The 17077-nt window shown below is 36.6% G+C and overlaps 3 protein-coding genes across 3 annotated transcripts; 1 reads left to right on the top strand and 2 right to left on the bottom strand.

Annotated features, from left to right (window-relative positions):
* Nucleotides 1-1935: 1935 nt before the first annotated feature.
* LOC130733509 (transcription termination factor MTEF18, mitochondrial) lies at nt 1936-3954 on the bottom strand. Its single transcript, XM_057585727.1, has one exon. It carries the CDS (start codon nt 3740-3742, stop codon nt 2003-2005), a length of 1740 nt encoding a protein of 579 aa, XP_057441710.1. The 5' UTR covers nt 3743-3954; the 3' UTR covers nt 1936-2002.
* A 306-nt stretch (nt 3955-4260) lies between these two features.
* On the top strand, nt 4261-10497 carry LOC130733508 (centromere/kinetochore protein zw10 homolog). The gene is made up of 14 exons (XM_057585726.1): nt 4261-4953; nt 6013-6150; nt 6272-6430; nt 6874-7035; nt 7365-7598; nt 7673-7822; nt 8008-8100; nt 8434-8529; nt 8789-8917; nt 9024-9101; nt 9259-9417; nt 9509-9653; nt 9749-9831; nt 9929-10497. Exons 1-14 carry the CDS (start codon nt 4402-4404, stop codon nt 10010-10012), a joined length of 2262 nt encoding a protein of 753 aa, XP_057441709.1. The 5' UTR covers nt 4261-4401; the 3' UTR covers nt 10013-10497.
* Nucleotides 10498-11510: 1013 nt separating this feature from the next.
* On the bottom strand, nt 11511-17077 carry LOC130733507 (protein disulfide isomerase-like 2-3). Its single transcript, XM_057585725.1, has 9 exons — nt 16877-17077; nt 15775-15933; nt 14886-14999; nt 13405-13562; nt 13196-13295; nt 12811-12987; nt 12581-12726; nt 12148-12294; nt 11511-12060 (listed from the first exon to the last, which is right to left on the bottom strand). The coding sequence occupies exons 1-9, from the start codon at nt 17018-17020 to the stop codon at nt 11883-11885; spliced, it is 1323 nt and encodes a 440-aa protein (XP_057441708.1). The 5' UTR covers nt 17021-17077; the 3' UTR covers nt 11511-11882.

Here is a 17077-nt window from a genome sequence, read left to right as displayed (position 1 = left end):
CCCCTCTTTCAACCGTATAACCCCTCTTCCTCTCCAACCCAATTTCAAAATTTTCAACCCTCACAAAATCAAGTCTCTCAAATCCACATTAACCATGGGAGGTTGTATTCTGTGTCTTCATTCAGTCCCTCGATTTGATTCTGTCATGGGAGGATGTTTCGTGACTTGCCCGCACTTTAAACTGCGGACAGGTTTTATGACTACCGCATGTTTAAGTGCGGTTAGCCTGCGGATAGTCAAATTTTTTTAATTCTCTCTGAATTTGCCTTCCGCAATTTAAACTGCGGAACTATTATTCCAACACATCACGTTCCGCACTTTTAAGTGCGGGAAAATCAATTTTATTTAGATAGCAGTACCAGACCTTAACACGATTGAAATGACTAAGTTTTTCACTTCCGCTAACAAGTTAGCGGAAGGTATAAATTTCACACTTCCGCACTTATGTTAGCAGGAGCGTGTAATTTGTTTCACTACCACATGTTTAAGTGCGGGACTAACCAGTTACGTTGGGAAGTCGCGAAATCGCGATGAAAGCTAAAAAAAAGCTGAAAAAAAGCTCGGAAAAAGGTAAAAACTTACATGGGTAAGCTTCTATTCTTGACTTGAGATCACCCAAAAGAAGTTGGGAGTGGAGGATTAAGAGGAGGGTGAGGAGGAGGGTGAGGAGGAAGAAGGAGATGGTGTGTGGGAAGTAAAAATAAAATATTACCTTTTTATGTTTTTTTTACTAAGGGCAATGTTGGAATTTTTAAAAAAGGAGATGGCGGACTTAGTAAAACGGGGAGGCGCAAATAGTCACTGCCTAAATATTATTAATTACTGGAAGCATTTCAGTTAGTCATTCAAAGGCAATTCACCTCAGCTGAGGTGGGGTAAAAGGGTGGGAACCCAAACATGCCTCTGATAACAATGCATAAAATATACAAATTTATATTGCAAGAGGACTTTCTATTTTATATATTGTGTTGTTAATTGCGGAAAGCCGAAATCCCGCCATACATGACAAATAATGGCGGAATATGGCGGGATGTGGCGGAATATGACGGAATATAGCCGCCATATGGCGGGATATTAGCCATGGCGAAAAGCCAAAAAACCGCCATGAGAAACTGCCATGGCGGCGCCATGGCAGATATTTGATAACAATTATAACTACGCTAAAAAGACCGGGTATGGTCACATTGTAGACCAAATCAAAAGCTTTTGTCAAAAGAAACTATCTCAACTAGTAATGTGTACAAACTACAAAGCTAGAAACAAAGCAAAGGGTGATTGAAAACTAACCACAAATATCTGAAGATAAATAAAACGAGATGTGTTGTCTTGAGAAGAGACTTTCTGGTTTACATCAGTGCCAAAAGATTGGGCCACTAACTATATGGAACCTTATACTCAGTGATGATTTCTCATAATTTGTTTTCTCCTCTTCACTCGTTGATTTTGTAATTCTGCAGCTTGTTTTCCATAATGAATCAGAGCTGAAGGCGTAACGACGACTATTTCTTTAAGCCAGAATCTAGGTGAGGTAAATAGTTGATGGATTCCCATAACACTGATGGATAAATAATATTTGGTTGAAGGACCTCAACAAAACCAACATGAAAACAACAATTCAATGAAAAAATAAGTTACGGTTTAATAGACAAGATTTATCAAACATCTTCTACTGTAAAATGTTTCCCTCCCTGTGTCAATTTGTTTAATGATTATAGTTTCCAAAATAAAATGAAAAAAAATATCAGGTAACTTGAAGTTTATGTACCTAGGTAATTGCTTCCTATACTTCTATGATCTCTGTATTACTACAGGTCAGCATTAAAACAAAACAATAATAGTAAGATAATACCAACAATAGAAGTTTTAGTGTACATTAAATAGAGCCTATTCATTTAAAATGTGTTTCCTCCTATCTTCTTTTTGAAAAACAAATAGTGTTAGCAAGGCATATATTGAGATAAATAGGCAGCTTAGCAAAACATAGATACAACATAAGAAGCTGTTAGTTCTTATCTTTGTTTGATAACTCTTTTAGACTTTTCCAGATAGTTGGACCTTGAGGATGAATATTCACAAAATATTTTACAAACCGTTTCTCATTGGAAGAAACTATGGTGCTCAATGTTAAGGCAGGATTTACCGCATTCCTCTCCTTCAGCCACGCATACATTGATAATCTTTCAATAATTTTGTCCAAATCATGGCAAAAATACGTTGGGAATCCCACAAGACATTCAACAGGGTAACCAAAACTTTTTAAGAAATCAATCTTCTTTTGAATTGTAATTCTTTGAAGGTTTAGAATCATAGGAATTCGTTTAATCATTTGAATCACACTGTTATAATCCAAACCAGCTTCTACAAGGCAATCAAACCTCTCTTGTAACTGATCACCTCTCCCTCGAAACATTTTCAATGCTTCTTCCATCTCCTCAGAGTTCTCAGTGTACCCCAGTTTCAGCAAGAAAGTTGTTTTCTCCAAATACTTACATGGATCGTGATTGCGTAGCTGTTCATCGCTCTTCCGTTCCATTTTTGAAGCCAAACTAATGAGCTTTAAAGGATCATCCTTTATGATTTGGCATAAATCAGCTTTTCCAACTTCCAACTCCTTACAAACAGTTCTATGACCTTTCAATGAAAGTTTACTAAGGAGATGCATGTAGTCTGACAGAATGCATGCAATCTCATCTCTTCCCATTCCAATAATCTCCAAAAAACCAATCACTCTCCACAGATTTTTCGCACACTTATTCGACATGATATACGGATACTCTCTGAAATAAGAATATATCACACTCGTCTCAACACCCGACTCAACCGCTCGGGCCAAAAACAACTCCATATTCTTCCCAAACCCTTCTAACAATAGTTTCGGATTCTCCTTAAACAATTCGCGCATACCATCCTCCAAATAGCCCGCCTTACAAAGAAACTCTATAGCATCAAGCATTTTTCTCCAACTACACGTTCTCGAACAAGACATGTAATTCACAAGCCAATCACTCTCAATCCCATTTCTCTTCAACCAATCAACAACAGCCAAAAACTCACAATCCACATCACCAACCAAGAGCAAAGGACAACAAACAACAAGCTTGATAATACTTGATTTCCCCAACCCTAAATTCTCAAAACCTTGAAACTTCGACAACAACACTCCACTCTCATACCCAAAAACCTCTCTAGCTTCCTTATAGATTCTCCCCATTCGATTCCTCGGCACCCCGTAATTACACAAAGCATGAAAATTCTCAATCAATAAATGATCATCAGTTAAAAAGAAAACCCCAGGTGGGAGAATCGAATGCAATTCAGATTGGGAAATTCCCAAACTCTCTAAAAAGGGTTCGAATTCATTAACAGGGTTATACCTGAGAAACTTCTTCAATGCTCGACTAACAGCATCGTTGTTATCATCATCGTTTTTCTCGTCGTTGATTTTTGAAGCTAGGGATTCGACGAAGCGCGGCGAGTTTCGGCTGATGAATTCGGCGTCGAGGAAGTTGTAGCCGCGGGTTGAGTGGAGGTAGTCGAAGAGGACGTGTTGTGCTTCGGTTTTGAGAGCTCGTGAGACGCGAATGGAGGTTATGGGGAAAGCGTGGGGAACGTGGGTGTGAGAGGAACTGTGGAAGGTTTGGATTGTGAGAGGTTTGTGGTGAATGGAGGGGAAAAGAAGAGTGTTGAAGTGTGAAATCATTGTGAGAAGGAATGAATAGGGCGTGATGGTGGCAGAGGACATATGCAAATCTAGATGCTTCCAATTGCGGGAATTTTAATTAAGAAAGTGCACGACATCCTTAAAATTTGACACAAAATATTTTTATACCTTAACTCTGAACATGGAGAAAGCCCTTTGTCCACAACTAAATAAAAGTTATGCACAAAATACATCATTCTCACCAAAACAAGCTAGCAACCTCGCTAACCTACGTCCATATGAGTCATGAAGAACGCTTCCAACACTCACCGTATTCTGATTCGGGATCAAACTAGCATTAACATAAAACTCTATCATTGCATTTCATGCCCTATTATTTATTGAGTAATGATATATACACACCTCATTTTTAAAACACTTCATTTCCACCTCTTTTTATTTCTATCTCTCTCCTCTTACCATCTATCACATCTCATACTTTCTCTCCCTTACTTTTTCTTTTCTTACTATCTCTCTTATCATTTATTGTTGCCATGGTAGTTATGGATTTTCTCCAACACTAGCATTGTTGCATGAAGATCAAAATCTAACGTAACTGGGCCGGGTCGGGTCATAACGAGTCTGAAAAGCAAAAGTCCATCGAGTCCAAACGAAACCGTCACTGCATCACACACACCGCACCAGTCTCGACGACACTCCAAGCGCATGTTAGCTTTATCCGCCGCACCAACCACCGCGCGATGGAGTCTCTCTTCGGCGCAATCAACGTCCGAGACCTTCTCTCTACACAAGACCTCTCCGACCGGAACTCCCCACTCTCCGCACCAGATCTCCGCCTCCTGATCGAGCGCGTGGAGTCCCACTCCCACCAGATCCGATCACAGGTGCATTCCTACCTCGATTCCCACCGTGAAGATTTCGAATCCCTCTTCTCCCTCTGCAACGACGCCGTTACGCAGACACAGCGCGTCTCCGACGACGTCGCCGGCGTCATCAAGCTTGTCTCCGAGCGGCCACCTGATGTTGAGGTGAGGGAAGCGGTGGAGGAGATCAAGGCGAAGAGGGATGAGCTGAAGGTGAAGAGGGAGCTGTTAGGGCTTGTGGGGATTGTTGTGGGTTTGAACCAGAGGTTGGAGAGTGTGAGGGAAGGGTTGAAGAGTGGGAAGTTCCAGTTTGTGGCTCAAGGGTTGAAGGAGTTGAAGGTGGCGTTGAGAGTTGGTGATGAAGAAGATGATAGGGAGCCTTTGGTGTATGGATTGTTGAGGAAGGAATGGCTTCTGTGCTTTGAAGAGGTGCTTCACTGTTTTCTTCTTTTGTTTTCCTTTTCCATGTTTTCTCTATGTTTTATATATTCAATGCAGTTGGTTTGTAGTTTCATGGAAATGAATGAGTTTAATGCTGTGAATATATTTGTTTATAGATTCAAATTTCAGTGCAGTTGGTTTGTAGTTTCATGGAAATGAATGAGTTTAATGCTTTGAGTATATTTGTTTGTGGGAATTGAATTGAAGCCTTTCAGAATGTTTGTGTGAGCCAGTTTGGATAAACTTTTCAACAATCAATTGCAAAAAATGAAAAGCTGAAAAGATTTAATAATGATTATAAATCCAATAACTTTGTAAATAATCTGAATTCAACATTTGTAGCTTAATTTTTTTTTCTAAGCTTGCTTATCTAACTTATTATACACACCTGCGTTAAATCTTAGGGCATTTTGTTGGAGAACATACTTAAAATAAAGTTCTGTGATTGGAAATTTGTATTGGAATGGTTAAAAACTGATGATGAGGATTTCTGAGTTTGTTTGGGGACAGATGGAGGTTATTGGGTTCGGGGTTTGTGGATGAAAATGTGCAATTAACAATGAGCAGATTCATGGCTTTGTTCATTATTTTTTCATGATTTTTTTCCCCATAACAGAGTCAAAGTACTGAATTATCGGGAAACAAAATGCTGAGTATCCCTACGGTTGCTTTTTCTTTCTTTACCTTTTGTGCATGAAATGACTGAACTTTCTCTTTACCATTGATCTGAAAGTTGGTGTGAAATCTTTGAGGTTTGAACTCAGTCAGTATAAATTACTAGTAAAAGTTTCAACTGTGCAGTAACCAATAATATTAATAATAGAAATTAATCATGTGGTAATAATCTATGTAGATAACTCTTAATGCATTTTCGCTGATAATTCGCTCATATTGGCTTAAATGATGATAGTTGAATAATTTTTCCTTTGACATATGCAAACAGTGTAGTCAATTCATATGATTTGTGCCATAGAATGATAATTGGATAATTTGTGATTTTTATTGAGTTTGTGATTGTTTTTAGAGGAATTCGGTTTGGGTTTGTAGATTCAAGATGTCCTTGTGAAGTTTATGGAAAAGGCTGTCCGATTTGATAGGGGCTTGAATCAAGTTGAAGTCAAGTATAAATTAGAAGTTGATACTATGAATGGGATTCAGTTACAAGCAGTTCTGGAGGCAATGGAAGTAAGTTAATTCATCTCACGTTTTACACTTTCTGTTTGAAACATTCAATTTTATTCCTGTTTTGATGTTGATGAACTCAGTTATATGTATTTGTGCTCCCTCTAATTTATGGTGTTCTTAGGTGGTTGGTATTCTAGAATATGGGCTAGCTAAAGTTGCTGATTTGATGATCAAGTATGTTATCACTCCTTTCTTAAATGGTGGACAACCTCTCTCATTTCTAGAGGAATCAAATCAAGAATCAGCTGTGCTAAAGATAGTTTCCTCACCAGATAGTAAGGTGAGTGCTATGTGTTATGGTCTTTGAATCAATTTATATTGCACACAGGTCGCCATCTGTTTTCTTTTATCCTTTTCGCATGGCTTATTGATCTTATTCTAAGGGAATTGGCTTCTTTAACGTGCAAAGTGACTTCCACTTTGGAGAGAAAGTGCAGAGTTTTAACTGTCGATTGGAAAATAAAAATTTATGTTTAATAATTTAACAAATTTATGGTTAATAATTTAACAACTTTGCATTTTGCATTACAGTATCAACCTTGATTTTCTATTCAATAGTATAATTCAGCACTTTACCATTGATTGAAGTGCATCCTAAACTCGAGAGGAGCCAAATCCTATTCTTATTCTCAATTTTTTAGTTAAGATTGTTTTGTTATTAACCTGGAAGCATTGCCATTTTGCTGCTATTTTGTTCCTAAATATCTGATTTTTTATTTGCAGCTTGAGTATCTGGATGGGGAGTTTCTTTATTCAGGGATTCTGCATTTTATCAAATTTATTTATGGAAGTATTTGCTTCCAGAACAGTTCTTGGATGCAATGTTTTGGAAGACTGACCTGGCCAAGAATAGCAGAGCAAATAATATCTAGCTTTCTTTCAAAGGTTTGCCTTTAAGCTGTACGCCATAAGATACTTGATTAAACAAAGACTGTATCCATGCATCTTATGCTTTGAAACAAGTGTAAGAATATTTATATACCACTGCATTGATTTTAGTTGAAATTTGATTGAATGCTGCTGTTGCTAATAATATGCTAGCTCTTGTCATCTCTCTCATCTCAACCAACAAAAATATGATCTAGTTGAATTAGTCAGTCCTTCATGATACTACTAGCTAGGACAATTATTTGCTTGTCAGTTACAGTCTAAAAGCTACATAGAAAGTGAGTGTTTAAGTTTTGCACATAGTCACACAAGATGTCTGATTTCAGGTTGTTCCAACAGATGCATCAAAACTACCTGACTTTCAGAAGATCATCAAATGTACTTCTGAATTTGAAATGGCTTTGGAAGAGCTTATGTTCATTTCAGCATCAGATGACAAGGATAACCGGCTGAGCAAGTTTGCTGAAAATGTTGAGGTTCACTTTGCATCTAAGAAAAAAACTGAAATCTTGGCTAAAGCTAGAAGTCTCCTCCTAGAATGCGACTTTTCCATTCCTCAAGTGAGTTTTCTTACAGAGTGAGTTCTTGTGTTGCTATCATGATATTTTATTATTGATAAAGAATGTCACTGCAGGAGTATACTAGGGATAGTTCTGTTTGGAAGAATGATGAAACTTCTATCCAGTCATCCAGTCATGTGGTAGATTTGCTTTTCTTATCAGAGAGGTGTTTGGTATCCAAAGCAGCCAAGCAATTGATGGTGCTAATTCACCAGACACTGCAGGTATACAATCTAGAATAATGAATAATATACAAATGGCATATGTGCATCACATTATATTTGAAGTACAAGCTCAAGAGTTTATTATGCATCTGTTTTTCAATCCCTTGATTTATACTTTTTACTGCACAAATTATTTTCTATAGAGGACATTCTCAAAATTCTTTTTTGTTTGTTTATTTGTGCAGGATGTTTGCTTGTCATCTACTAGAGTCGCTTTGGAATTTTATCGTGCAGCTAGAGATGCTATACTTCTTTATGAAGTAGTTGTCCCTATCAAGGTTAGTCCATGTAAGGCAGTGGAAAAGTGGAAAAGCCTTTTATGCTACATTTTAGTTTTTCTTTCATTAAGGGTTGATTTAATAGGGTGAACATAATGAAGTAACATGAGTTTATTGCCAACATCAAAGCTATATATTCTTGAACCATTTCCTGTGTGCTATTATTTATACCTTTTTCTGATCTTTGGCTGAGATGAGCCATCAATGGCATTCATATTAAAATATGTGGAGAATTTATCTTCATTATGAAGTTATTATCCATGTCAAGGTTATTATTGGTCTATGTTTATACTTTTTGTCTAAAATAACAACTTCTGTTTTTGACTTGTGAAGCTAGAGAGGCAGCTTAATGGCATCAATCAAGTAGCTGTTCTGATGCATAATGACTGTCTTTATCTTTCCCGAGAGATACCTGGGTTTGCATTTGAGGTATACATACTTGAATGACTAAGCATGAAAATTCTTACTATTTAAATAATTTACTTTTGTCAACAAAAGTCTTCTTTTCTTCCTGGTGCCTTCTTTATCATAGTATTTTTACTTAAGTTCTATTGAGCTCAACTCAAAGACTCAATTTGATAATTTATTTTATCAAAAGAAGTCAAGTGTTTGATGTAAACATTGTTTATTTTCATTAAATAATGCATTTTTTTTCTTGGGCTCATGCATTTGGCCACTCTTGTCTCAGTATCGAACAGATTTTCCAAGTTCAATTAAGGAGCATGCGGTGTTTGTTGATTTGGCTCCTAGATTTCAGCTTTTGGCAGAAGAAATACTGCAGAGACAAGTTCACCTTGTTATTCTTAACTTGAATGAGGTACTGCCTTGTTGAAATGCATGCTGCATCTGTAGGATATCAATTAGTTATGGTTGACACTTGCCTTATTGACCTGGTACTTTTCCACCTCTGCCCTTTTTTATAGGCTATTGATGGTGCTGATGGATTTCAGAATACTCATCAGATGCAGCAATTTGAGTCGACTAAATTTAGCATAGACCAGGTAATTTTCTTGTTAATACGATTTGTGTACATTACCATTTGTTTTCCCATAGTGCTTTATCTCTTTTTTCTTTTTTTCTTTTCTGCCTGCATGCAAGCGACCAACTTGGGTGCCTTCTAGTTTCACAAATGACATGAAGCTGAGTTTGCTTGATCAGGTTGTTTTCATTCTAGGAAAAGTACATATCATATGGGAGCCACTTTTGCTGCCATCAACTTACAAGAAAAGCATGTGTACAGTCTTAGAATCAGTTTTCTCAAGAATTGCAAGAGATATACTTCTCTTAGATGACATAGCTGCAGACGAGACTTTACAGGTAGGGTCCATATCATGACTCAACTTATCAATGCTTGTAATTTTACCATCCTATTTTAGAAGTTGGTGTAATATTTTACACTCATTTCCAGCTACAAAGACTTATCCAGTTAATGCTGGAAAGCCTATCATTTTTATTCGAATCATTGGCCACTGGGGTTCAAAATTCACATGAATTCTCGATGGAGTCTCTTGAAGATCTTATCCCATCTATGCGTAAAATCCGCAAACTATCAGGCATGTTGCGTTATCTACTTAAGCATTTCTTTAGAAGCTGTCGGTTGGGTTATAATTTACTCATCTACTAACTACTATATGTTCATCTTTCACAGAATTATTAGATATGCCTTTAAAATCTATTACAGCATCTTGGGAGGATAAAGAGTTGTTCTCTTGTGGGTTTACAATAACTGAGGTATTATTTGATTATTGATGACTTCATTTCTCGGGGCAATGTATTTTACTCCCCACTTGTTATGTTTCTTACCTATCTTTTATTGACCTCTTTGCAGGTGGAAGATTTCATAAAAGCTATATTTACAGACTCACCTTTAAGAAAAGATTGTTTATGGAGGATACAAAGTACGAGCTTTTAGGATGCATCTAACATCCTCCAGAATCTATATATCTTTGAAGAACACATTGGAGTTCCCGATTTGAAACTCAGATGATTACCCTCCAAGGCAAAAAGGCATGGGAGTTTGAGCTGTCGCTCCAAATATTACAGTAAGCGTAAAGTAAGGGCAGCTTCGACGGAGAATAGGGCTGATAAATTTTCTGATGAGGATAATTCTCAGTGAAGATTAGAAATTGTAGTCTTTTTTTCCGTTTAAAGCAAACATGGGGGAGGAGTTGGTGCAGATTTGAGCATAGTTTCCGCTCTACATTCCAGTTTGTCATATGCATTAATGGGAAGCACTAAGATACAAATTCAATGGTAGATATATACACGTCATGCTTATAATGATAAGGCAGAGTTTCAGTGCAGTATATTTAGATGTTGATCCATAAACAATTGTTGCTCAAATTTTGAAAATATCATATTTCTTATGAGTAAAATCAGTTGCGTTCAAACTAAGAATTCAAGTATTGTAATTTGCATTACTTTTTATGTTGCAATTATGTTAGACTTCATATATAACAAATCAAGGGCTCTTTTAAGTTTACTCTTCAAGTCTTCATTGAACTTGGCTACTTTTTATATCAGTGTAACATTCCATTCATAAGGACGTGTTGCAACCATGGTTTAAAAAGTGGATCAACCTGGTCGGATAAGGAACTAGACTGATTGTTGGTTTGGTAAATAACTATCACCCATTTACACATATCACTCTCCCTTTTAGCCTCTTATATTGTTTCAAATTATACAATGGAACTAAATTAAATTAAGAAATAAAGGTAAATTATTTCCCAACCAAGAGCACATCCCTTACAAACTGTACGCTCTACTTAATTATTTCAACTATGTTATCGATCCTTATATATTAAATTTCCCACAGCCATATCATCTTTTTCCTTATGAAGTCAGCGTTATGAAGTCACATGATGTGAACTTTCATAATTCATACAGAATCAAAATCAAATTAGTTCATCCTGATCCTTCTTGGTTTTAATTGGGGACCAAAATCACACAATCATGTTACTTCGGGGACCAAAACTGCAATGAAACCTAGTCCTACTAACTAAGGAATGAATGTCGTGAGTGCAAGGAGGCTGATGACTTAGACAATGGTACTTTAACTCACCCACGGAGGATGAGGTGCATATAAGGAGGTGAAAATAGAGGACCCATCAACCTACCGCCATACTTAAACTTGCCCACTGAGGAACGCTGGTGGCAACGTTGTTACAGCATCACATGTGCCAGCTGAGTTTGAACCTCTGAGCAAAGAGCTAAGGTTTTCAATCCTATTATTTTCATTGTTTTCTAATACATTCAGCCATTGTATTCAGTTTTCAACATTCTGAACCTATGCCCATATTGGAATAGATAAAATCAATTCTTCCTCTGCTCTTTTTGTACAGGTTCAATCAACATACGAACTTATTACCTGCTTTTAGAACTATCAATCAGTTGGCAACAATCCAAAGAGCTAGATCTCAACCATATTACCCAATCAAAACTCATTAGTTTACAAAGACACATATCAATGCTCCGTAGCTGTTAATGATGTGCTTGTTAACGGAATGTTCAATGGTTCATTGATTGGGAAAAGAAAATACCCAAACATGCTAACATATTTCTAAGATATGGTAGTACCACTGAATGACAAATATGATGCTCCTCAAAAGATCACTCATCACTAGACTGGTCTTTCTTTGACCTTGGAAGTTGGAGAACATGGAAAAATTCAATCAAAATCTCCATTAGAAACACATTTTCCTTTGATAATATATTGCACATACTATCATCCCCTAAACTTAAAATTGGGACTCTAACTTCGTATACTTTCCTTCTTGATTTTTTCATAGTTCATCCTTGCTTGAGGTGTCTTCTTCCCCCATGAGTTCGTCAAGAGAAAACTCATCCTCCTCAATTACTTCTCCATCTTTTCCATCCCATGGTTCTGTCTTTACAATGGCAGGAGTATCTCCTAGCGGCAAATTACCTTTTCCCCCACGTCCAGCTTCTTTCACAAATTCTCTGAGGAAAACAAATCATTAGTGATCAAGTAGTTGCTCATTGAAGTTCAGTGAACTGTTTAGCATAAAATGAGAAGAACAGACTTACATAATTTGGTCAAGTTCAAAAGCACTCTTGAGAGGAGCATAAACAGCTTTCTTAATGTTAAGGGCCACCAAAGCTGGATAACCATACCCGCCAACACCCACACTCTTCTCAAGATCTGGCTGCTTACCTGCTGCTACCCACACATAGCTGTCCAAGTCGAAAAAATTCAATAAATGTTAAAAATTTGGCAACAAAGATATATTCAAACTTGCGTATTGGAAATTCTTCTACAATTGATTTTGAAGACAATTAATTCTGAGGAGAAGCTTCTGTGAGTGGCTTTTGAGTGTCAGAATTGATTCTAGGAAAAAGTTTATCCAAACATGCTGATAAAGCATTTGCAACATCGGTAAAATTAACAAACATTTATAGATATGCAGAGATTAACTCACAAAGTGATATAAAAGTATGGATAAAAGTTCATTTTACTTGCCTGTAAGGACTCCTTTTAAACTTCTCTGCAACTGATAATAACTGCTGAATATATCTGTTTCTACCCTCGGCCTTTGAATCCAAAATGTCAGGAAGGAAGGCGACAAAACAGATTGCGGCAGAACCACATTTCTCATCCAAAACTTCCTGTAGAGAAGAATTGTGTTAATACTTTATATCTTGTCTTTCAAACTAATGAAAAACCAAGTTTGCAGGAGAGAAAACAAGTACCGGAGCATGCAGCTCTGTCACTTCTGGAGGAGCAACATTCGTTTCCAGCTGCTCTAATGCAAACGATTCAATAGCTGAGGCAGTCCTTGCACCCTCATAAGGAATTGGAGTATCTTTATCAGCACCAAATACCAAGATTGTCGGGAATCCTTTAACGCCGAACCTGCTCATTAGAGACTGGTATAGAAACACTGTTAGAATAGTATAAATGGAAGAGCCGAGTAAAAAACATTATACAATTAACACTACATTTAAGCGAATTACAGCTATCCAGAAGTAAGAAGCTAAGAATGAAAAAATTCAAAGGAATGCCAGTGATCATCTGGACCACAACCAAGGGGAGGTTTGGCGAATTCTTATAATTTATTGAGAAATTTAAGCTTACCTGGTCAGCATCACAGTCAACGTGACCCAGTTTAACCTTCCCTTTCAAATTATTGGAAGCTTTCTTCCACTCAGGAGCTAGTTTTTTACAATGCCCACACCTTTGAGAAATAAAAGACAGAAGATGTTACTAGAGCCACAAATCAGAATGTAGAGAACTTTAGGATCAGTCAGGTAGTAGGTAATGATATCCAAAGAGGCAGCACTCACCAAGGAGCAAAAAATTCCACAACCCAAAGTTCTTTGCTTTTGAGGACCAACTCATCGAAGTTTCTAGAGTTTAATTCTACTGAAGCACTGGTTTCTGTCTTTTCATTTGATCCCCCTGTTGCTTTACCATTTAATCGATCCTTCAAAAGAGCCTTTACCTGTCCATGCAGAAAAAATATAAGCAGGCACTATTGTAATTGTATACTACATACCAGGTAAAATACAACACCTAATAGGCTAATACAAATCATAAGACAAGAAAGGACTTAGCTGTGAGCAATAAAACACAAAATTTAACTGGTGAATTACCACACAACAAGCAAACTATAAATGACAATGCAACATTAAATGTGAGTAATTTTTTTTTTTAACTTAGATAATTCTGTATTTTACATGACCAGCAAAGTACTTGCTTGCCCCATTGCTAACTTACTGGTTAGTGGTTACCATCAAATCCTTTTGGGGAGAAAAGTCATGGTGATTTATCTTCCTTCCCCTTTGAAGAAATGCTTTCAGACTTGTATTCTTATAGATGAGCATCATGACATCATCCTATTTCTTTATAATGCTTTAAGCCTTTAATAGTTAAACAATTACAAAACCTGTACAATTAAAATAAATACTATCATTTTCACTAGTGAAAGGAAATTCCAACAGATTGACTGTACCTATTGTCTAGATGGTCTTATAAAATTATAGGCAGATATAAATCCTAGACCACCCAAATTATTATAATCTGTAATTTATTTGGCCAGATAAACCCAGATTCGCTCTTACTATAAATTCAAAAAGTAGAGGCATAAATAACCTATTGAGTGAAAAATGTCTCCAGATTGCAGTTTTCGAAGTTCTCAGGATATAAGACAATAAAAGAAGTGCTTGAGCTTACTAGAATAAATTTAGAGAAAATCTGAAGATCAAATGCACTTATTTTGATGCCACCACTCAAATAACAGTTTTCAAATTGAGGTTATTTGCACACTTCTTTGTGCATAACACTTGCACATCGGCATGTATGGCAGCATCGAATATTAATGCCATAACAGGCTTGCAGACAGAAAATAGGGAGAAGAAATAGAGACACAGATCTCCACATGGCTACCGATTTCAGACTGTGGTCCTACTATGTCCAAGGGTGAAAAAAATGATCAAAGAATATTGCAAGAACTCAAGGCTCAAACCCTAATCCCAATACATCCAGATCTCCGCTCCGATGAAATCCCATGCACTACCATGTAGCATGCAAAAAGAATTATTCTCGTTTTTTTTTATCAGCAAAGGAGTTATTCCCGTTTACTTTGTAGTCAATCAATTTTACATAGATGTACAAGAAATTGTTTAGTTTGTGACAAAAGAATATATCTACTCTAACCAAAGTCCAACATGACATAAGTAATAATTTCTCATACACATCAGAAATATTTGAGTATGAAACTTCTTGGGAAAACATGTTAAATACCCCAGAAGAGTCTAAGACAAACCTGTTGAAGTGCATATTCTGCAATTGGTTTGACATCTCTGGCTCCTTGGTAATCAACCGGGGGCTTTCCAGGTGCAAACACCTTTATAGTTGGAAATCCTCTAATCCCATATTCCTGTAGGGAATTAAACAAATTTAAATATTTTAGCAACTAGCCATATGAAGTCATATTAACAAACAAAGAAAATAGCCAAACATGTAAATCATCACTAAATAATAAATGAATAGTAATATTTCATCATGCAATTGCAAACATTGACAAATGACTTGTGTCAAGTGGTAAGGCAAAGAAAGAATTTCCACAGATATTTTATATTGTATGGTTAACATATTCTTTTGTTGCATTACATATAGAGAGTAGGGTTAGAAATGAAAGCAAGGTAAAACTTAAGATGTACAATATTTCTTGCATGGTAGGTTATTAGATATGCTATAAAACAGGAAAGAGTCTTATGTCTAAAATGCACAAAGTGATGAGATCCAATTCCACTTATTGAAAACAGTTTATCTATTACAAAATCATGTTTTGTGTAATTCTTGTTCCACAAAATGTATTGCAAATGTACAATGCATAGAAAAGTATATAATAATGAATTTTGGATCCTTTGGAGAGTTTGAATACAGACTGCACAAAGTGAAATTCAACACTTAACAACTCACAACTATTAACAGAACCTTCAAATTATATATAATTACAAAATAGAATAATTTTGATGGACGAGTTTGTGTACTTTATGCAGCTGCAAAGAACCTCAACCTACATAATAATACATTTTCATATTTCAAAAAGGCCGACTGCAAGAAGCAAACAACATATGACGCACAGTCTTCTATTCTAACAGATCTAACAAATATAAATGCTAGAAATGAAGAAATGAACAATAACGAACCTGAGCCAAAGCCTGGTGAGCATCAGCATCAAGTGCTGCCACAGTAACTACACCCTTTAATACAGTAGCTGCCTTCTCCCAAATAGGAGTTAGAGCCTTACAGTGCCCACACCATGGAGCAAAGAATTCAACAAGAACGACTCCTTTCGAATTCAGAACCTGTCATTATTCAGATAGCACCATTAATTATTAAAACTTGATGCACTACAAACTAGATAAAGCAAAGAAAAACATGACTCATAAAAAGGATTCATATTGGAGGGAGACTAAAGGTAAAAGAGTCACACTAACAGCAGAATGCTAAGGCTATGTTTATATATCCGTTGGCACCAGTACAAACGGACATTAGCACATACTTCAAGACAAAAAGTAAACAAAAATCTTCTTATGGATTGACATGACAATTCATTATTCACATTACACTCAACTAGTGTTCAAACACAGACTCTTTCTTAAGTCTCCATGAACAAGCAAAAAAGAACTCGAACAAAGAGTTTATATTGGATGCACAGAAAATCTGTCCGCGTTACACTCCGGTATCCAAGCACATACAAGTCTTTCTTAAGTCTGCGTGAACAAGCAACAACCTAGAACAAAGAGTTTAAATTGGATGTACAGTTAAGTATTACTATCATCCCATGATGTGTTGGCACATCATTGAAAATGCCAGACTTGGTGATAGAGTCAAACTAATGATTTGACAAAGTATAGTTGGAAGAAATGGAAAAATGTTTAGCAATGTCAACACATCAAAACTAAATCCTATACAATTAGGGAGAAACATTTTTTTCAATGATAAACCACACTTAGCAAATCATTGATTTGTTCTATACACCACATAAATCATAATTGTAGCTCCACAATTCCTCTACTAAATACAGAACTCCTAAATCACGCTAATGTATACAGTGTGATCAAGGAAATCCCAATGCAACACGATTCAAAAACATCGAATCAAATGCACAATACCCAGATGGCTTTCAAGTAAAAAGATTCAGACTTTTACATTTTTACGCAATACCCATTTGAAAAAAGTGGCTAATATAGAGAATCACGAACTGGGTCGGAGGGGGAAAAATCAAAAATTTCAAAAGTGATTCACCTTGGACTTGAAGTTAGACGGATTGAGCTGAACCACAGGTGAGGACGCACCGTAGAGTGCGTGAGAAGGAGCGAGGTTGAAGATGATGGATAGCAAGAGAAGAAATGGAACGAAAAATTGCGACCTTGATCGAGACTTTGCCATTGTCTTTCTTCTTTCTCTCACACTTTGCTCTCTGAATCTGAGCAGAGAAGAAAAACA

Source organism: Lotus japonicus, chromosome 1 (genome assembly GCF_012489685.1).
Source record: "Lotus japonicus ecotype B-129 chromosome 1, LjGifu_v1.2".
Classification (NCBI taxonomy): Eukaryota; Viridiplantae; Streptophyta; class Magnoliopsida; order Fabales; family Fabaceae; genus Lotus; species Lotus japonicus.
This window is presented reverse-complemented; position numbering and strand designations above follow the sequence as displayed.